At 38.7% G+C, this 21763-nt stretch overlaps 1 protein-coding gene across 15 annotated transcripts in view; it reads left to right on the top strand.

The window, feature by feature from the left end:
• PUM1 (pumilio RNA binding family member 1) overlaps positions 1-21763 on the top strand; it is a 145304-nt gene that overhangs the window by 54654 nt on the left and 68887 nt on the right. For 9 of the 15 annotated variants that reach the window (XM_003937594.4, XM_010348167.3, XM_010348166.3 and 6 more), the window contains exons 4-5: positions 10111-10219; positions 11192-11370. The exons of 5 other annotated variants lie outside the window; for them this stretch is intronic. In XM_003937594.4, the coding sequence (XP_003937643.1) occupies positions 10111-10219; positions 11192-11370 (288 nt within the window). The remainder of the gene's footprint in view (positions 1-10110; positions 10220-11191; positions 11371-21763) is intronic. One more of the 15 variants, XM_010348164.3, reaches the window with a different exon arrangement.

Below are 21763 nucleotides of genomic sequence, written 5' to 3'. Positions count from 1 at the left end.
AATTTGTGTGTGACCATTCAAAGTAGTTCTAGGCTGCAGGTTGGACAAGCTTGCGCTAAATTCTGTTCCCTTCTTTAAGGTAGTTCTTGACCATCCTGTCCTAGGTTCATTTCTTCATTGGTGGTTGGCTACTTATCCTTTGTTTATCTGTAGTAGATTGTGAATTTTAACAGTCTATACTACATTATTAGTTAATGTGCTTTTCTTAAAATTGCTTGTAATTGTGTCCATTTGACTCTGGTTTTTCTTTTTAATCTTTTAAGTTCTTTCAGGACAAAGAATGTCTTTTACTACTTTTCTTTTGTTTTGTTTTTTGTTTTTTCCAATAGTGGCTAATGCAAGCTGTGCATTTTAGGGTATGTGCAAGTAGTACTTTGGACATCAGCAAGTACTTCAAATACTGAAACTTATTTTTTCAATAGCTAGAAAAGCAATGTTGATTTTCCAATTGTGGGAGAGAAAATCAGATTACCTCCTCTTGGCCTATACTGGGTGATATGTGTTATTTCATCCTTAGTGGTGAAAGTGTTATTTAAAGGCATTAAATATGGGTATTAACAGTGCTTATGGAAAGTGCTTAATAACCTGGGAACTTAAAAAAAAATCTGTTAATTTATATACTGCATTATTATAATTATGCAACAGATTGAACTTTTCATTTTTTAAAAGCAGTATTTTAGATTTCAGCCAAAAGAGGTATTTTGTTAAAACACCACCGTGTCTGTGGAAATCGGTTTTCAGTAGTAACCATTTGCCACAATAGGGTAAAAATTTTAAGCAGTAATTACTGCGTGTCAGATTATGCTGATACCTGGTAGAGAAGTATGAAAAAAATTATTGCAGATGTTGATTCTTAGTTTTTTGTGATTCGAATTAAATTAATGAGAATGAAAATATTTTAGCTTTAAAAAAATAATCTTTATGTATAAGTATTGAGTGATTAAAGTGAAAGCAGGAAGTATTCACTTTACTCTGCTTATATGTAAAGATTATTTTTAATATGAATATATACACATATATAAATGCAAAATGAGAATTTGGAAGATCATATTCCTTCACTGAAAGAGGTGAAAACTTAAAAATTATTTGTTTCTATATACTTATTTTTAATTAAAAAAAACTGGCTCTTCTATCCACCCCTGCCCCCTTCCCTCCCCTGCGCTTCATTCAATTAAAAAAAAAAACTGGCTTGTCATGGAACACTGGACATTTTTAATATTCCTTATTTAAGCTACAGTTTTCAAAATGAGTTGGAAGTTTATTGCAGGTTGAGTATCCCTTATTCATTGGAATTTTTTGATTTTTGGAATGTTTGCATTATAATTACTAGCTGAACAGCCCAATCCAGAAACATGAATCTGAAATTCTCTAGTGAGCATTTCCTTTGTCTGTCACATTGGCATTCAAAATGTTTTGGGCTTTAGGCCATTTCAAATTTTGCATTTTTTTCAGATTAGAGATCCTAAGCCTGTATCAACTTGCTTAAAACTATTTGAAACTGGCCAGGTGTGGTGGCTCATGCCTGTAATTCCAGCACTTTGGGAGGCCAAGGTTGGCGGATCACAAGGTCAGGAGTTCAAGATCAGCCTGGCTAACATAGTGAATCCCGTCTCTACTAAAAATACAAAAAATCATCCAGGCCTGGTGGCAAGTGTCTGTGATCCCAGTTACTCAGGAGGCTGAGGCAGGAGAATCGCTTGGACCTGGGAGGCAGAGGTTGAAATCGTGCCACTGTACGCCAGCCTGGGCGACAGTGCAAGACTTCATCTCAAAAACAGAAAAACAAAAAAAAACAAAAACCAAACTTACCATGTGAGCTCTCTTCTTAAAATTGCGATTATCTTTTGTCGTTTTGAGATTGTGTTGAAGTGGCCGGGCACAGTGGCTCACGTCTGTAATCCTTGCACTTTGGGATGCCGAGGTGGGTGGATTACCTGAGTTTGGGAGTTCAAGACCAGCCTGACCAACATGGAGAAACCCCATCTTTACTAAAAATACAAAATTATCCAGGTGTGGTGGCGCATGCCTGTAATCCCACCTACTCGGGAGGCTGAGGCAAGAGAATCGCTTGAACCTGGGAGGCAGAGGTTGTGGTGAGCTGAGATCTTGCCGTTGTACTCCAGCCTGGGCAACAAGAGTAAAACTCTGTCTCAAGAAAAAAAAAAAAAAATAGAAATTATGTTGAAGTGAAATATATCTGCTTAAGAGAATATGCCTTATTGCACTGAATTTCAGACTTCCGTAATCTGTTTTTATTTATTAGAAAATTAGTTGAAAATATTTTGAAACAAGTCATCCACAATCCCAGCACATGAAAAACACCCTTCTGCTGTTATTTTTCTTTCCAGTCTTGATCCAAAAGGGAAGAATGCATGAGAAGCAGTCTCTACATTTACAGTTTTGTATTTTACTTTTAAAATTTAATGTTATATCGGTATGGCATGTGGTTTTAAAAATTAATGTTATTTTATAAATGTTACATGTAGCCATTATGGGTATTTTTGGTGAGCTTACATTGTTGTACCACAACTTGTTTGTTTGCTTGCTTATTTATTTATTTAAAGAGACAGGGTCTCTCTGTGTTGCACAGGCCGGTCTTGAATACCTGGCCTCAAGTGATCTTCTGCCTACCAATATGCTGGGATTACAGGTGTGGGCCACTGCATCAGGTCCACACCTAATTAATTTATTGTTGAATATTTAGTTTGCAGTTTGCTTTCAACTTTATTTTTTCAGACGGAGTCTTGCTCTGTTGCCTAGGAGTGCAGTGGTGCAGTCTCGGCTCATTGTAACCTCTGCCTCCTGGGTTCAAGCGATTCTGCCACCTCAGCCTCCTGAGTAGCTGAGATTACAGGCATCCACTACTATGCCCGGCTGATTTTTGTATTTTTAATAGTGATGGGGTTTCACCATGTTGTCCAGGCTGGTCTTGAACTTCTGGCCTCAAGCAATCTGCCTGCTTCAGCCCCCACAAAGTGCTGGGGTTACAGGCGAGAGCCACCGCCCGGGCTGCTTTCAACTTTCTTATTCTTATTTTTAATTTTAATTTTTAAAAATAGAGATGGGGAATCTCTTCATGTTGCCCAGGCAGGTCTTGAACTCCTCAAGTGACCCTCCCACCTTGGCCTCCTAAAGTACTGGGATTACAGGCATGAGCTACTGCATCCAGCCTCAACTTTTTTATTCTTACAAACACTTTGAATGTAGTGTTTTTTGAGACTGTATCTTGTTCTGTCGCCCAGGCTAGAGTGCAGTGGTGCAATCATGGCTCACTACAACCTTGATCTCCTGGGCTCAGGTGATCCTCCCACCTCAATCAGCCTCCTGAATAGCTAGGACCACAGGCATGTGCCACCAAATGTGGCTTATTTTTTTTTTAAGTTTTTGTAGAGATGGAGTCTCACTGTGTTGCCCAGGTTGATCTTGAACTCCTGGACTCAAACTTCTCCTGCCTCAGCCTCCCAAAGTGCTGGGAATACAGCAATGAGGCACTGCACCTGGCTGTGACTCTTGATATGTATCTATTTTCTGAGGCCCTTCCAAAAGAATTATGCTAACCAGTATGAACTTGGCTTTTTTAAAAAAGATATATTTTAATAAGTTAATGCTTTAAGTAAAGCTTTAGTATAACTTAATGTCAGTATAGTTCTTAGTATTTATGAAAGCACTTCATATACTATCTCACTTGATTTCACAACAACAGTCTGGTATGGAGAAACTAAGTTGTGAAAAATAGAAAATGTTTACAAGGCAGACTACCACATGTGATTATCAGTGGTTACCAGTCACACTTCTTCATTTCAGTTAGTTCTGAAAGATCCTTTCTCTGAGTTGATGTCAGCTTCTCTTAATGTACTGAGAGTGTGGTAAGATAAATACTAAGAAATTAATAATTGTTTTGGTTGTTGCTGTCTTACCAGCTAGTTAACTATCAAGCATTTGTCTCATGCATTGGCTACATTCCAGTGAAACTAAGCTTGTGTTGTAAGTTTGAGTTGCTAGATAATAACATGATCAAACCTGATCATGTCTGCAAGGTTGTAACATCCATATTAGTTGTATTTCTTAAGATGCTCAATTTCTGTTCTGAGAGATGCTCTGTACAGCCTGTGTGTGCTCTGCGTATTTGAGTGTGTAAGCAGTTACCTAATATTTTATTCCTTTTGAGTACAGAGGAGTTGCTGGAGAGCCCATTTACTGTTGAGATCATCAGTAAACCTCATTGTTAAATCCCTATTCAAATATTAGTGGTGGTATGGTCAAACAAATCCAGGCAATAATTGTCTTGCCTTTTTGCAGTTCCTGAAAACCCATAATCATGGTTCTTGCAGTGTTGTTTTGTTGGAGCAGTTAATGTAATGAGATTTGGACTGACGTGGCCTGGGTGAGCCACGATTACTCTGTCTTATAGTTTCTTATAGTTAAGTACACAGGAGCATGTCATTGACAAAGCATTAGTATTGTGATGTCTTGTTGGCTGCTACTTTGCTCTTTCAAAGAAGGATAGTAGCTGACTTTTCGGTTACTGTTTCAGCATTGTATTATGTCCTTACATGTGTTATCTCTTTCATTGTACACAATGAAACTCGTAGGTGAGAAAACTAAGGCAGAAGAGGATAAAATTCACATAGCTGGAATTTAAAACTAATTTAAAATAAAGGGATTTCAGAGCATTCATGGGTCTTTATCACTGTTTTAAAATAAGAAGCCTAGCGTTTCTTGATATTCTCCACTTTTTATTGTCTTAATGTGTTTTAAGGGTTCCTCTTGGTAGGGGTTTATGACATTGATTGTTAAGTGTGGCTTTGTGCATTGTCCTTTTTTTGTTAGATGGAAAGGAAACAAGATGTTTCCAGACAAAATTTAAAGGTTTCTCAAGTGGATAAAATTGCTTGTAAACCAGTGCTTGACTTCTATTTTGTTTTCCAGAAGCCTCATGAATAAGCTGAGTTTTTTTGGTTTTTGTTTTTGTTTTCCTTTTTGTAAGTTTTTTTCTTTTATAAACTTACGATTCAGGATGGGATAAATACTGTACATGTATGTATTTTTCCCAGAGATTTGAGAGCAGACACTATTGGTGGGGCAGTTAGGAATCCCACTTAATGTGACACTACAAGGAAGAGTACAAGGTCTATTTATTGTATTGCTGGGGATGGTAGGACTCCCCAAGTCTTGGTTCTCCATTCCTAGATCTTGAAATGGACTTTCAGATGATTGGGTTATGATATTGACCCCACACTAACCAGGACAACAAGAGACTAATGTATGAAAACCAAAATGCAGTCTTTTTTTTTTTTTTTTTGGAGCAAATAGATGGACAACGATAGTTGTGTTTGGTGATTAGCATGGTTGGCTATATGAGGAAGCCAGTTCCTCTAAGAAGGTGGCTTGGTAAGCAGAGTTGGAGCCAGGGAGATTACTTGGGTGTTTTTAGTGTCTACTGTAACTAAGCTACTATCTAACTATATGCATTAATTGCTTTGATAAGGATAGGCTTCTTTGTGCATTGGTGCCCTGCCCTTAAATGTGTCAGCTGGATAATACTGGCTGCATCTGACTCTGTGGGGCTCCTTTGCTTTTGTTGGACCAATTCCTAATTCCTGTTACCTTCTTTTGGAATTGTCAAATCGTTTAATCCTCTTACTGCCAAATCATTCTTTAAAACAAACTTTGTGCATCTCTTCTGTGATCTGTTGCTTTTCGCCTTGACAAAAAAACCAGTCAGTGTTTCCAGATTCTTGATGGGGTGGATAGGAACTGTCTTTTCATAGGCTGGATGCATTTACATTTTTGGTGATTATGTGTTAAGTGAAGATTTGGTAACTGCTGGTATTTATGCCAGTGGGTTGGCAAACCAGGATATTTTAGCCGATGCTGTGGATGCTGTTACCTCCAGGGAGATTATTGTTGAATTTGAAATTGTACTTGGATAACACATTATCACTTGGTTTTATAATTCAGTAGTTTCTAACTCCTTTTAATATGATCAGATTTGAACAGTTAGGTAAGTTTTGAATAGTTAGGTATCTTTGAATACGAGTGATTGCTGTAAGTTGTCAGTAGGCTCAACAAGTCTAAATTGATTAATTTTGCTGAGTTAAAACCAGCTTTTTTTTTTTTTTTTTTTTTTTTTTTTAATACAGAGGGCTATAAGACAGATTTGGGGAAAACATGCAGTGGAACAGAGGTAATTACTTTTTTCTAAATTCAAAAAGATCTTATGTTCATCAGTTACATTTAAATATTAGAAATGGAACAAGAAGTGTTTTTTTGAAACCAAACTCCTAAAGAAGTGTTTCAAATATAAAAAAACGCTTCCACATATTCACAACAGTGTTAGTTATTGCTGCTTAACAAATCACTCTAAATTTAGTGGCTTAAAACAACAGAGAGGGGGTGTGTGTGTGTGTGCGCGCGTGTGTGTGTGTTGTGTGTTAAGAGATAGGGTCTCACTCTGTTGCCCAGGCAGGAACAACTGTGTGTGTGTGTGTGTGTGTGGCAGGAGTGTAGTAGTGTAATCATAGCTCACTGCAGCTTCAAACTTCTGGGCTCACGCATTCCTCCCACCTCAACCTTCTAAGTAGCTAGGACTACATGTGTGTGCCACCACTGCTGACTAATTTTTAAAAAGTCTTTGTAAAGCTAAAGTCTTGCCATGTTTGTTGCTGAGGCTGGCCTTAGACTCAGCCCTCAGCCTTGCAAAGTACTGGGATTACAGATACAAGCCACCATGCCCTGCCTAAAACAAGACAGTTGTTTAAGCCTCACAGTTTCTGTAGGTCAGGAACCCATGCATGGCTTTGCTGAGACGTCTGCTTCAGGGTCCTTCATAAGCTGCAGTCATGATTTCACCTGTGGCTACATGCGTCTCAAAACTTGATTGGGGAAAGGTCCGTTTCCAAGCTCATTCTTGTGGTTGATGTCGACTGAGGACCTCAGTTCCTAATTGGGTATAAATGATTCAGGGCAGAGGCAGAGTTCAGTGGGAAGCTGGGGAGCAATAGCTTTGTATGTGTAGCTGTTGTCCAGAGATGTCTCTTGGCTTCATGTGGCCTCTCTATAGGGCAGCTCATAACATAGCAGCAGTCATCATCAGAGTAAGCAATCAGGGCAATAGATAGAAGAGGACAAGCAAGATGGAAATCACAGCTTTTTAACGTTTTGAAAGTAACATCCCATGACTTGCCTTACGTTATTTCTTAGAGGCATGTTATAGGTCTAGCCCACAGTCATTGGAAGGGAATTACATTAGGGCATGAATGCTTGTAAGTGAAGATCATTAAGAGTCATTTCAGATGCTGCTAACTGAGCAGTTGAGTGTAGATGCGTATGTTTTGGAGGAAAGGGAGAAAGACCAAGTAGCTCCAGAGACTTAAGAGCTTTGCTAATTTTGCTTCTGTCTGTGCCCAAGCACCTTGGTTTAGTCTTTTGCTTTCTTCTTTCTTTGCTGTAGTGGCAAAAACTGTGATTACTTTTGCACCAACCTGATAGCAGTTTGCGTCATGTTTGCTGTATTGTTGTTTCCTTTTGAGAGGATTTACTCAGAAAATAGCCTTGCTTATGCGTTCACCTGCTTTTCACATTATGAAAACCTGGTACACTATCATGAAAGGCGACAGGATACCAGAACTGAGCTTTGAAGCTTCGAGCTGAAAGGCTGCTGCTTTCTCTAAGCAATTTTACAAATTATGGACAAGACTATGTTTGCATATGGAGGCTGGTACTTTTGGAAACTATTCCTTGAGGTTTTTTTTTTTTTTTTTAGGATACAGATTCTCACTCTGTCACCCAGCATGGAGTGTGGTGGCATGATCTCGGCTCACTGCAACCTCTGCCTTCCTGGTTCAAGTGATTCTTGTGCCTTAGCCTCCTGAGTACCTGGGACTACAGGTGTGCACCACCACACCCAGCTAATTTTTCAGCTTTTTAGTAGAGACAGGGTCTCACCATGTTGGCCAGGCTAATCTTGAACTCCTGACTTCAGGTGTTCTGCCTGCCTCGGCCTCCCAAAGTGCTGGAATGACAGGATTGAGCCACCACACAGGGCCCTGTTCCTTGAGTTTATTTAAAACTCTAGTTTTACAAGTTTTTGGAAAGAATGAACTCTTAATTAAAAAATTAAAAGACAAGAATGATTTTGATCACTTTGGCGCTCTTTGCACTATTATGTGGAGCATGAGACTAGTGAGGCCCTCCTGTGGTGACATTCTTTCTTCTGGAATGCAAAAGAGTAGTTGTTCTTGCTTTCCACAAAGTACAAGAGAAAAAAATCAGAGTTTTAGTTGGAGAAAGAGTACAACCAATGGGGAAAGAAATTTTATTTGTAATCTTCAGACAGGAGATTTTTGAGACCAAAAGGAGAAAAATAAGTTTAAAAATAATTCTTGAATTGTCCTTTGCATAGTTTATATTAATTTTCAGTATTCCCTCTGTGACCTGATTTGACAGCTATTTTGCCTAGATGTGATGTTTTTTGAATAAATTTATTGAGAACCTATTGTGCTAGGCACTCATCAACAATATTTCTAATCATCACAGATACTTGAACGATATTTCCTTCATCAATAAAAAGAGAATGAGGCCCAGGGCAGTTCAGTAAGATTTCTTAGGGCACTTCAAAGTTGTCCAGTTCAGTGCTTCCCGACCCCCATGCTTAGCATTGATCTGGGCTTTTTCCTGTATTACCCTGATCCCTGCCCTCTCCCAAGTGCCCTTAAGGTAGCAAGCAATATACCAGGAAGACTGCTACTTATAACTGTTCATCTTCAAGGAAACTTGGGTATCTGTGCAATTAAATGCCAGACCAAAATGTGTTTTTGTCCTGATCTTGTTTAATTAGTAAACAGTATATTAGGTCCTGAAGAGCAAAGTATATGGGAAACTGCTTTGGTTCAGACAGTAACCTATGTTCCTGAGACAGATTATAGAGCCTCTTACAGGTAGATGAAAATTATGCCGACTGACCCAGAAATTAGATTTGGGAAGTGGAGATTTATTTTAGTGAGAGCAGAGTATAAATATTTTCCATTATTATTGGGTTATGGGTTAAATGGGAATGTTAAACCTTTATTGTTAAGGAGAGGAAATGTTTTGTGCTTTCTGGTTTTTTATTGTGTTCCTCTGAGAAATTCAACTCTCCAGATATTTTTGTGTTCAAAAATGGTGGTTAAATACTATCTCAGACTTCTTAGTTTCCTGTGTAATAGCAGTTGAAAACATGATTAGAGGAAATAAGTGGAGGCATTTTAGTGAGTAAAGCTGATGACCAGAACCAAGAATGATAGAGTTCTGTGGAATTTTACTTTGTAAGCCTGGTCATTAGTGCTTTGATCTTGTGCAAAACTGTATTGTGTCTTGCTTGAAGGGTACTTTGCATTTTTTTAATTGAAGCTAGTATAAACTTCTCATGTTGGCTTAGGGCCAGTGATCCCTATTTTCTCTGAAGCATGGAATGCTTTGTGAAGTTATAATGGTATTACCAAGTATTGTTAAAAAAAATAATGGAGGTTAGGGGATTTTTTTTTTCCCTTTCAGTACTGAAGGAATTGCTTTTCTGTCCTTTCAAAATCTTGGAATAGGTTAAAGTTGTGGTTGGGAAGTGTTTTGGTTAATGGAATCTCTGTGTATAAAAGAAGTGAGTTTTGCCTCTGGCATTCCGTAGCTGAGGTTCATAGCTGGGTTCATGCTCCAGCTTGAGTAACTTTGGTAGTTAGTACACATATAGAGAGAAGTGTTTTAATAGTTGTAGATATACTTTTTCAGTAAGAGTCCACTTAGCAGTTAGCTAATGGGGTCATTATCAGTTCCCTTCCCTCCTCCTTAAAAATCTTGACCTGGGTTAAGTGAATAATTGTAGATTTAAGTTGAGCTTCTATTGGATAGTTAGATCAGTGTCCCCATCCCCACCCCCCGCCTTGCCTTAGGCCTCTCTGTGACTTTTACCAAATATATAGTAGTTCTCTAAACACAGTTGTGTAGTCAGAACACATTAATTAAAGACCTTCAGGGCACGTGAGCATCTTCAGTACCCTTGTCTAAAAGAAAGTGTTGACTGCTGTACTTTCATCCTTTATGAATTCTTTAAAAGCATCTATTATTTTTAATTTGCAGCAGCTCTTGCCAGGTAAAAAGTTTTGGGAAACAGATGAATCCAGCAAAGATGGACCAAAAGGAATATTCCTGGGTGATCAATGGCGAGACAGTGCCTGGGGAACATCAGGTAATCTAGATCTAGCATCTGTACTGTGATTTATGCCTGTCTTAGAGCTCCTTTCCTCAGCAATTGGCAAGTCATGAATTTTACATCAGTGACATAAGCATGTCAAGCAGTGTCCTCTCCTGTAGTGTAATTGCCATTAAGGAGCTTTATATGATGTAATTTATTAAAACATAATTAACACAAAATCAAATCCTCAATATTTTCTGAAGTGCTAGCCACAGGGGGAATGGTCTTATTTGAAATGACCATAATTTCAGCTATAATGTTTTGTTCTGTACTGCTGTCAGCATACTTGGAATTAGAAAATCCACACCTGCCATTTGAAGTTCATGTTTCTTTTTTTTCCCCTTGCCCTTGTGTACTGTGTATAGAATGATCTATCTTTAAATGTGATTGGGACCAAATCATGTCACTGGGCATGGACATTCTTCTGGCAGACTACCCCTGAAGAGGGATGGGGAGAACTTACAGAGGCAGACACACTGACAGCAGAAAAAGTGACAGGTGATAGGGAGGAAGGAGACAGAAAACCGAAAAGCCAGTGCGGTATGTTACAGCACAATGTAAGCATGGAACCTCATGATGACAGTGAATTATCAGAAAAGAACAAATTATATTGTTATTTTTAAAAAGGGCAGTAAAATTGTATTTTGTTTTAATAATGTTATCAATAAAATAGATTAAAAAGAAATCGTTTTACTTATAAAGGGGTAAACATTTTATCTACTCAGCTAGACAAACCAGATAAGCTAGATAAACGGTTGTATTCTTCTGCTCTCCTGGATAAATGAGGGGTGTGTTCTATTTCCTTAGCTTATGTAGAATATCATACAGTGAAAGACACAATAGGAGGTTTTGGCTCAACTGACCATGGCAAGTTTCCTGATTCCATTGGTTTATCCATGAGACATCACTCATAATTTGTTTGAGCCTCTGGCTGCACTGTATCATGCTTGTGTATCTTTTTTGTAGATCATTCAGTTTCCCAGCCAATCATGGTGCAGAGAAGACCTGGTCAGAGTTTCCATGTGAACAGTGAGGTCAATTCTGTACTGTCCCCACGATCGGAGAGTGGGGGACTAGGCGTTAGCATGGTGGAGTATGTGTTGAGCTCATCCCCGGGCGATTCCTGTCTAAGAAAAGGAGGATTTGTAAGTTGGCTTGAGGAACTTGTTCCTATCTCTCTCTCTCTCCCTCTATCTTTTTTACCCTAAAGCAAAACATGCCTGTTTAGTTTCCTTCACAGCAATAATTACAGGGTATTTTCAAATATGTTCGTTGTAAATAGACCTCAGCAAACATACTAGGAGATGTAAACTAAACTTTTAAAAACTAAAGTAATAATGTTTTGGGCGGACACATGGATAGTAATGTGAGATAAGAACTGAAATCTAGATCAAAGTTCATTGGTCTGTCAGAAAACACCATTTTTACTTTAAAATAAAGACAAAAGGGGGTTGGGAAGGAATTAAAAAAGGAAAGCTGATGCTGGGTTGTTAACAGGGAATTCCAGATTTGAGATCAGTGATTTACCAGTACTCAAGAAACCTTAATATGGATCAGATTATAGGGCCATTCTTGTTTTGTTAGCTGTGATTTAATTATAGAATCCTCTTTGGCCCTCCTTGAACAGCTTTATTTCTCACACCTGGCCTGTCAAGAAATTAGGGATTCTGTTAACTCTTTCTTCTGGATTTTTTGGATTCATTGTCACTGACCTCTCTGATGCTGAACTGTAGTCAGATAAGTCTCTGTGTCTATAGCCTCTTTCAAGTTGTTAGCATTTTTCCATAAGCATCTGTGACAGCCTTTCTCAAAATTTCTTTCTTTATCATTAACTTTCTGGATCAAGAAGTCTTAAGATGATGTATTTCCATTTGAGTCTTCCTCATTTTGTATTCTATGACTGTTAGTCACAGATAGGAAGGCCATGAAAGGCGCATGAATCTATCTTCTCTCCCTTTCTCTTGTCTAGCTTGTTTTGTACTTTTTCAAAGCCATTTCTCCCTGAAGTCATTTTGGGCTAATATTACCTGATAGCAGTCATTTAAGAGATTTTAATACAACTTGTGGGAGAGAAGGTTTTTTCCCACAAAGTATGTTAATTATTACAACTATCTCTCTTTAATAGCATTTGTTGCTCAGTATTTCTTAGTGTCATACATCTTTTACTGGGTATCAGAGGCTTGGTCCTGTTTTCCCTATTCCAGGTTAAATTTTGTCAGAGTAAGAGTAGTTTATTTTTGATGCAGCTTCCTCAAGTGTCAAGTACAGCTCTTAAGTACTAGCTATTCTAAAGCTGACCTGATTGCTTTGGGTGTTTTGACCCTGCGGAGACCTAGGTCAGGTTTAGTAGCTTGTGAATCAGATAGGAGATGGCTTCTTTTATTTGAACCTTCCCAAGGGGCTGCTTGGGAAGAACAAGATCTACCCTTTGGATGTGAGGAATGGGCTCAGGCTAAGTGATCATTTGCCTGTTATCTCATGGGAAGAATGGAGTTACTTCTCCTTTTTCACTCTATCCCCAGCTCACCTGTTTTTTTTTTTGTTTTTTTTTTGTTTTTTTTTTTTTGGGTCTTCTCTCTTTCCTCATCTTATGAGCACAGATTCCTCAGCAGAAATTAGTGTTGTGCGTCAGTAGGTTGCTAGTGTGGTGAACTGGAACCTGTGACTCTAGCTGTGAATTCTCTGTCATGTGTGTGATCAGTTTTTAATTCTTGGGCACTAACCAGGAGGCATATGCCTGCATTACTGTGAAGCTTGTAGGAAGCAGAAAAATAGTTGGAAATAGGAGAAAGATACATGGTGGGATTGAATCACTTTGCCCCTTATTTTTCTCTCTTTTTATTTTCTCTTTTTTAATCATCTCGTTAGACAGTTATTTTGATGACAAAAGCCTTATCATTTGGATTCACTATCTTAGTTGTCCTGGGAAACTGGTGATTTACCTCTTTTAAAAAAGAGTTGTGACTAGAGGAGGGTAAGACCTCAGACTAGATTGATGGAGTCAGAAGATTGGACTCTAGCTATCAAGATAATTTACTGAGCTTCTGAGGTATGCATAAAAATAAATGAAAATTCCCCAAATCTGTGTTCCAGCTTCTTTTAGAAGGAAGATTGTGGATAATGGAATATTATCCCATAGTTTAACTTAGGTTGCATCAATAGAGTGATACAAGAGGACTGATCTAGTGACATCAAGCCACTTGTTGGCATATACAATCTTCTGGTGGATGGAGACCTGTGGCTCAGTGAACCAATTTTTATGATTATTATTATTGAGATGGAGTTTTGCTTGTCGCCTAGGCTGGAGTGGCACGATCTTGGCTCTTTGCAACCTCCACCTCACGGGTTCAAGCGATTCTCCTGCCTCAGCCTCCCCAGTAGCTGGGATTACAGGCGCCTGCCATGATGCCTGGCTAATTTTTGTATTTTTAGTAGAGACAGGGTTTCAGCATGTTGGCCAGGTTGGTCTCGGACTCCTGACCTCAGATGATTTGCCTGGCTTGGCCTCCCAAAGTGCTGGGATTACAGGTGTGAGCCACTGCACCTGGCCAGTGAACTTGTTATCAGGTTTATGGTTGTATCCTCTTAATCTTACACATAACCTGGCTTTTCTCTGCCTCTTTGTCAGGATGACATCTGACCAAAGCTCTTTTTGTGGAAGCCTGAATCACTTTATGGTTGTCATAGCATGCATGCCTCTTCTTGAGGAAAGTGAGCCTTTTCTTTTTAAATCTAGTCTGTCATTTAAAGTGTTGAATTCAGAGAACCAGGAACATAGGATATCTGCTTCTTGTAGATAATTGTTATAAAGGCATGGTACTTGGTAGTACATGTGGTCAGGGCATCCAAGTATTTTTACTTTTGGGGTAGCTGTATCAACATTAACTCCAGGAAGCCTCACTTTAACTCTGAGAGCCAAAAACACCATCTCTGATGGTATAGTGATTGTAGACCTTAAAGCAGGTAACTAAGAAGGCATTCTTACACACTGGCAACAGATAATGAAGACTAACTTTTCAGGTATAGGTGATTCAGAGCTAAAATAAATCTCTGTATAGTGGTTTACCATTTTCAGTGAAGTTTCCAGGTTATACAGCTAGATTGAAGGCTGTTTAATTCTTTGTCTAGCTTGAATTCATTTTGATTGTACAAATGGTTTCAGTTTAGTGGTTTTGGCCTCTGTGCTAATAATGCTTTCAGGCCAACAAGAAGAATCTGACAACCATATTTTGTTCTTAGCATTTGCTGCAAATTTTTGGTAGTAGTCCACATAGGAATCTCAAACTTGAGGAGATCAGTTTTCAGATAATAGGAGAACTCAAAATATCAGCAAAATCTTTTTTTTTTTTTTTTGGGTATCCTTTATTTTATTTATTCTTGGAGTAGAACAGGTGCCTGCCCCATGGTTCAGGGTGGTTACAAAATCAGATGTAATTACCGTATTTTTAGGCCCATGGGTGAGATTGCCATCTAAAGACCTAGATGTCTGGAATACCAGCTGATCTTTTTCAAATAGGTGGAAGCCTAGCCAGCCAAAAGGTAGATCATGATTTCTACCTCACTGGTTTATGGTGTTCAGGGAAACAAGAAGACCACTCTAAACTTCAGTTAGGCTAATGACCACTTTAACCTCACAGAAGAAAGATTCTTTAGAAACAATATCTTGGGAAGGTCTTTCTGTTTGTTCTGTAGGGAGTATCTGGTTTTTGATCTAGAGAATATATACACATTCGTAGTATACATCTATTTGGGTCTTGAAACTTGATGACTTGCTATTCTAGGTTTCACTGCATTTATTTTAGGTAACCAGTGGTAGGTTACTTTCATAGGTTTTGTTTGAAAACTTCCATACAATGTGATACAGATAAAAGTCAGGGGTTTGAGTTTCAAATGGACCTTAATTCATCTTCAAAAATGGGGATAATCAAAACTCAACAAAGTCTAATTCATACGGCTATGTGGCATATATGAAAATGCTTTGTAAACATTAAAAGTCTTTTTTTTTTTTTTTTTTTTTTTTTAAATACAGAGTCTGGTTCTGTCGCTAGGCACCAGGCTGGAGTGCAGTGGCGCAATCTCTGCTCACTGCAGTCTCTGCTTCCTGGGTTCAAGCAGTTCTTCTGCCTCAGCCTCCCAAGTAGCTGAGACTACAGGCGCATGCCACTACGCCCAGCTAATTTTTGTATTCTTTAGCAAAGACAGGGTTTCACCATGTTGGCCAGGATGGTCCCCATCTCTTGACCTCATCGTTCACCCACCTCAGCCTCCTGAAGTGCTGGGATTACAGGCATGAGCCACCGCGCCCGGCTAAAAGTCTTACTACTCCAAGTCAGTGGGCCGACAGCGTTAGCATCACCTGGGAGCTTATCAGAAACAGAGATTCTCAGATCATACCTCAGAGCAAATGAATCAAAACCTGAATTTTGACAAGACTCCCCATATGATTTGTATGCACATTAAAGTTTGATAAGCACTGCTATCAAATATAATTTCCTTAGAAGAGTAAATCATTAGGAGTCTATTAGAAACTTATCTACAGGCTAGAACCCCTTTATATTTTTGCTTCCCTAAAGCAAGAAGTTTACATGCTCTGCTCTGCAGTGCCAAGCTTTTAAACACTGACTAGATAACTTGAAAAAAACTTTTAGAAAATCTTTCTTTGGTTCTTCATCTCTGTAATAAAAACAAGCACCATTCACCATGTTTAAGGTGTATTTTCTTTTTCCTTTTGAATCTGGAGGTTACTGTAGCAGAGGGGAGCACTCTCACATTCTGTACATCAGGAATTGGGCAATGATTATATACACAGTACCTGCTATAGACTGTGTTCTACCACACTTTCCCACTTTTATTCATTTTGAAATTGGGATGCACCTTTCAAATGATCATGTGTCATAGTTTAGTAGCCAACATTTTCTTCTTAGTGGCACATAAAATGATGGTTTTTCTTTCTTTTTTTCCAATAACTGACTATATTACTGGAGATGGTATTTCTTATAATTTATGGTGTCTCAGATTTAATGAAATGTAGTAGTTGTTGGTGGCTTAATTCCATACGAATATCTCAGAAAACTCAGTTGGACAAAGAGTCTAATGATTAGAGCCTTGAAAATTTCCTAGGGGGAAAACATAGTATGTCTAGCAATTTTTAAGTCTTGGTGGGGAGAGCTAGTGAGGGTACTGTGAAAAAGGCAATGGGGAAAAAATGTGAAAATTAGATAAACTATTTTTTTTTAAAAAAGACAATTGTACTTTCATGAATTTCCTTATTTAGTCCTTGGAACAACTCTTTGAGGTAGATACTGTTGTCTCTATTAATTTATAGATAAGAAAAATGAGTCTTAGAGGGAAAATGGGGTCTGAAGTCAAACTTTGTTCTAATTTCAGTTCTTAACTATATTGCTTTCTACTGTGCCATACTAGCTGTGTTTATGAGTTGGAATCTTCAAAAAAGGATCACATTTAATATGTTAAATTAAGAAGTATTTCTCATGGCTAGCAGTTTCAAACTTATAATTTTTAATATTTGAAAAAAAGGTGTTTTTGGAGATAGTCTCTTTCTGTCGCCTAGGCTGGAATGCAAGGTTTCGATCTCAGCTCACTGCAGCTTCTGCTTCCTGGGCTCAGGTAATTCTTGTGCCTTATTCTCCCCAGTAGCTGGGACTACAGGTGTGTGCCACCACACCCAGCTAATTTATATCTGAAATTTTAAACTACCAGCAGAGCTTGTCTCGGTTGCACTTTTAGAGGAATTAGCCATTTCAGTTATTTGACATTTTGTGAAAATGACAAGTGTGTGCGGGAGAAACCAGTATTTTAGTTAACGTTGTTAGAGTTTTTGGACTCAGTGTGTAAAGCAGATATAAAATACTCATTTGTAGAAAGAAGGGAAGAAAATGACTAATCCCATTAAATATGACTTGTGTTGTGTGAAGCTTTGTTTTAAGATCATTGCAGTAAGAGAAGTTAATTAGATTTGAAATCTTCTGACTTCATTCAGAATTAATAGATACATTAGAAAGTATTCCTCCCTTTATGTGAGTGTTTGGAGGAAGCTGAGTCGTAGGTTCATGGATTCTGATCTCAAAATCATATAGTTGTTCTACCTACATCTGCTTCTTTCCCAGTTCTTTGATATTTAGCAGTTTCTCTACTTCTGTGTAGGTCTGGGATTTCTCAGCAGTCATCTTGGTCCCACTCTTGAGATTTTGATTGGGCTTGGCCACTTGCAATTTGAGCATTTCACTGAAGTTTGCATTTGAGCACTACAGCTTTGGGTTAGCCTTCAGCTAAGGAAAGTTCATAATTAAAGTTACTGTTAAGCCTTTTTCATTTATTCATTTAGCTAATAGAATTTTCCAGTACTATATGTACTAGATAATATGTAACAGCAACAAAAAAAAGCAAATCACAAACCATGCCTTTCTGATGCTTATGTTGGATTTCATTACATTGGTTTTCAATTGTGGATACTTATCAGAGCTATTTGAGGAGAAGATGTTTACAACATTTGCAGGAATCTCTACAGACCAATCAAATCAATCTCTGGTGCAGAGAGTGGGCCCAGCCACCTATGAATTTGAAAAAGATTGCCATGATTAACTCTAACCATAGAAGCACTGCTTTGTGAAAATGACGGTGCCCCTGGGAGGACCATATTGGCTACATACTTGTATTTAAGATTTAAACTGTTTAATTGGGTTGTTTAAGATTTTTATTCTTGATGCCATGTATAGTGTTACATAAGAAATACCATCTCAGGCCGGGCGCGGTGGCTCAATCCTGTAATCCCAGCACTTTGGGAGGCCGAGGCGTGCGGATCACGAGGTCGAGAGATCGAGACCATCCTGGTCAACATGGTGAAACCCCGTCTCTACTAAAAATACAAAAAATTATCTGGGCATGGTGGTGCGTGCCTGTAATCCCAGCTACTCAGGAGGCTGAGGCAGGAGAATTGCCTGAACCCAGGAGGCGGAGGTTGCGGTGAGCCGAGATCGCGCCATTGCACTCCAGCCTGGGTAACAAGAGCGAAACTCCGTCTCAAAAAAAAAAAAAAGAAATACCATCTCAGTGTGTCTCATTATTACTGATATTATATTACATTTGTATAAAATGGCCTATCTTTATAAAACTTTGACACATGAATTATTTCATTGTTGTTCGTAATTCTGCTTTAAACAAAATTGTCTCTGTTTTATAGATGAGTAAACAGAGTCTCAGAGATTAAATGACCTGTCCAAAGTCCTGTGACCAGTAAGTGTTAGCAGTTGAGATAGAGTGTAGGTTCTGTACACCCTGGTTCTGTACTTTCTTGGTTTTGTACTTTTTAAAAGATTGGACTAGGTGTTATGGCTCATACTTATAATCCCAGAGCTTTGAGAAATTGAAGCAGGAGGATCACTTGAAGCTAGGAGTTTGAATCTAGCTTGTGAAACATAGTGAGACCCCATCTCTACAAAAAACAGAAAAATCAGCCAGGCATGGTGTGTGCACTTGTAGTCACAGCTGCTTGGGAGGCTAAGGTGAGAGGATTGCATGAGCCCTAGAGGTCAAGGCTGCGGTGAGTTAACATTGCACCACTGCATTCCAGTCAGGGTGAAAAAAAAATCACATAGTTATGAATAGTTTATCTTATTTTTCAAAAGTGTTATAATTCTCATAAAACTTAGCCCATTTATACCTTGCTTCTATTGTCTTTAGGGTCTTCATGTTTTTAAGAGACCATTTTAAGGATCTTGAACCTGATACTGCCGTCTATTAATTAAATAAAGATAGGGTCTCACCCTGTCCCAGACTGGGTGCATTGACAGATCATAGCTCACTGCAGCTTTAATCCCCTGAGCCCAAGTGGTTTTCCTGCCTCAGCCTCCTGAATAGCAAGGACTACAGGCTCATGCCACCTCGCCCAGCTAATGTTGTTTTTTTTTTTTTTTTTTTTTTTTTTTTTTTTTAACTATTTTTGTAGAGATGGTGTCCCCTCTGTCTTGCCCAGGCTGGTCTTGAACTCTAGGCCTCAACCTACAGCATTCCGATTCTGCCTCCCTAAGTGCTAGGATTATAGGCATGAGCTATGTTGTGCAGCTCCTACGATCTCTTAATAACAGACTTTTGACAGAATGGTTTCCCATTTGTACTTTTGTTTTTATTCGAAAGTCAGACTTTTGCCAACCATTTTTATGGAGGGCAATTGTTGAGTTCTTGAGTTTTTTTCCTTAAGTAAACTTTCTGTTGAAATATGACCTATGTTCAGAGTAAGCCATAAATGTTAATCTTCTTGAATTTCTACAAAATGAAAACACCTGTATAACAGCCATCCAGATCAAGAATTAAAAACCTCTCCTGGGTCCCCCACCCTCTAAAGAGAAGTACTATTTTGGTTAGGTATCGATAGCTTATTCAAAGTAGAAACCCAGGTATTTTGTAGGAATGGCCTGTATGATATTGGTAAAATACAGCTCATTGCAGGGAAATACTTGAAAGTGTAGTCTGTGGGAGTATAGTTGACAATGTAAATTAGTGGCTGAGAACGCAACTTAGTGGTCAAGATGTGCCCTATTCCCAGCTACTGGGGAGGCTGAGGCAGGAGAATCACTTGAATCTGGGAGGTAGAGGTTTCTGTGAGCTGAGATCATGCCACTGTACTCCGGTCTGGGCAACAGAGCAAGACTCCATCTCAAAAAGAAAAAACAAACAAAAACAACATACACACACACACACACACACACACACACACACACGAGATTTTAAGGCCAAACAACCAACAACCAGCACGTAGATGAGCTGGGCAGGTTCCCAGCAAGCCCTTATAAAGAGTCCCTGAGGAAAGATAATGCAGAACATTGGTTTGACTAGTGCACATCCTTTGCAACCAGCTGTCTTGCTTGTTGTTGAAACTTCCTATTGCTTCTTTATCTTCCTTTCTTTTTTTTTTTTTTGGGTTTGAGATAAAGTTTTGCTCTTGTTGCCCAGGCTGGAGTGCAATGGGACGATCTCGGCTCACTGCAACCTCCACCTCCTGGGTTGCAGTTATTTTCCCATCTCAGCCTCCTGAGTAGCTGGGATTATGATCGCTTGCCACCATGCCCACCTGCTTTTTATATTTTTAATAGAGATGGGGTTTCTGCTAAGTTGGTCTCGAACTCCAGGCTGGTCTGACCTAAAGTGATCCACCTGCCTTGGCCTTCCAAAGTGCTGGGATTACAGGTGTGAGCTACCACGCCTTGACCCTTTCTTTCCATTTTTGCCTGTAGACCTTTTGAACTCCTTTTGAGCAGTTGGAGGTGAACTGTTTCTTCTGAGCCAGTGATTTGATTTGTAGACTTGTGGAAGAAGATTACTTAGTCGTGGCAGTGGTTGATTCTTGCAGTATTCTTTTGCTGTTGACATAAATGGTTTCTGATTCAGGCAGAGTTGTCATCTGGATCATATTACCACCTCCTGGACTCTTACTTAATGATAATAAAGACAACAGGAAGATCATTCTTATTTTAATAGTTCTGTTTTGCAGGATTTTTTTGTTTCTTTTAATTTTTTAAATCATATTTATTGAACTTAGGCACTGTAGTCAGTGCTAGAGGTATAAAAATGAATACACACCTTTAGTCAGTTTTGCCTTTGCAGTATGGAGGAACCTATTGCCTTTGGATATTTTAAAAGATCTTTTTACCTTTAAAACCCTGTCAAATTCCCATCTCTGCTTTGGGAAATCTCAATGTGGTACATAATTGGCTATCATTCTGTTCTTTTGAATCAATAACAACCACATACTTTAAAGATTCTGTTCTGAAAGGCACATCTCAATGGCTGCCAAAGCCGTGATTTACTGTCTTGATGCTGCATGAAGCTGAGTTGTATATCCTGTCTCAGTTCCTTGTCATATTTGTTCCTTTTTTATATTATCTTTTTCTGTATCGCATTTGAACAGAGAATAACTTTAGAAGTAAAATGGGCTCTGAGTAGTAGTTGAAAGGTTTAAGAATGTCAGCCTTTCTGGGCCAGTGATCTCTTAAGAACTTCTCTGAGAGCATCTGTTGGTTTTGCATGTACAGGCCCATCCATAGTCAGTTTATTCATAACCGAGTGTCTGCTGCTGTGTCCTCCATGGTTGATTTCTCTTCATTGACATTTGGTTTTGGTGACTGGAAATGCTTTGCAGCCACTCTCATCTTTTAGTGAGTGGATCTTGCCTTGTACCAGGAACTTTAACTTGGTCCATGTGCATTTCTCTTCCTTAAACCAGGAGTCAGTGGTGGGGGAAAGCAAGGCTGCTTTCCTCTAGTTTTACAAAACCAAAGTTTAAACCCTTAACCCTTTGGTGTAAGGTTCTGCAAATCTCTATATACTATGTCAAGTCACTATACCAAATCTTTCCCTTTTGGAAATCAAGGTACATTGGCTTTATATGTCCAGGGCTTAACTTGGGATGTTGGTAAGAGGAGATAGACTTAATTTCCTTAGAAGGCAGGACATAAACATGACGTATCTGGTACCAGGTAAATTATTTTAGGCCCAGCATTTGAAGCTTTGTAGTTTGAAACA

This window comes from Saimiri boliviensis, chromosome 11 (assembly GCF_048565385.1).
Source record: "Saimiri boliviensis isolate mSaiBol1 chromosome 11, mSaiBol1.pri, whole genome shotgun sequence".
NCBI classification, from domain to species: domain Eukaryota; kingdom Metazoa; phylum Chordata; class Mammalia; order Primates; family Cebidae; genus Saimiri; species Saimiri boliviensis.
Note: the sequence above shows the minus strand (reverse complement) of the source record. Positions and strands in the feature narration are given on the sequence as shown.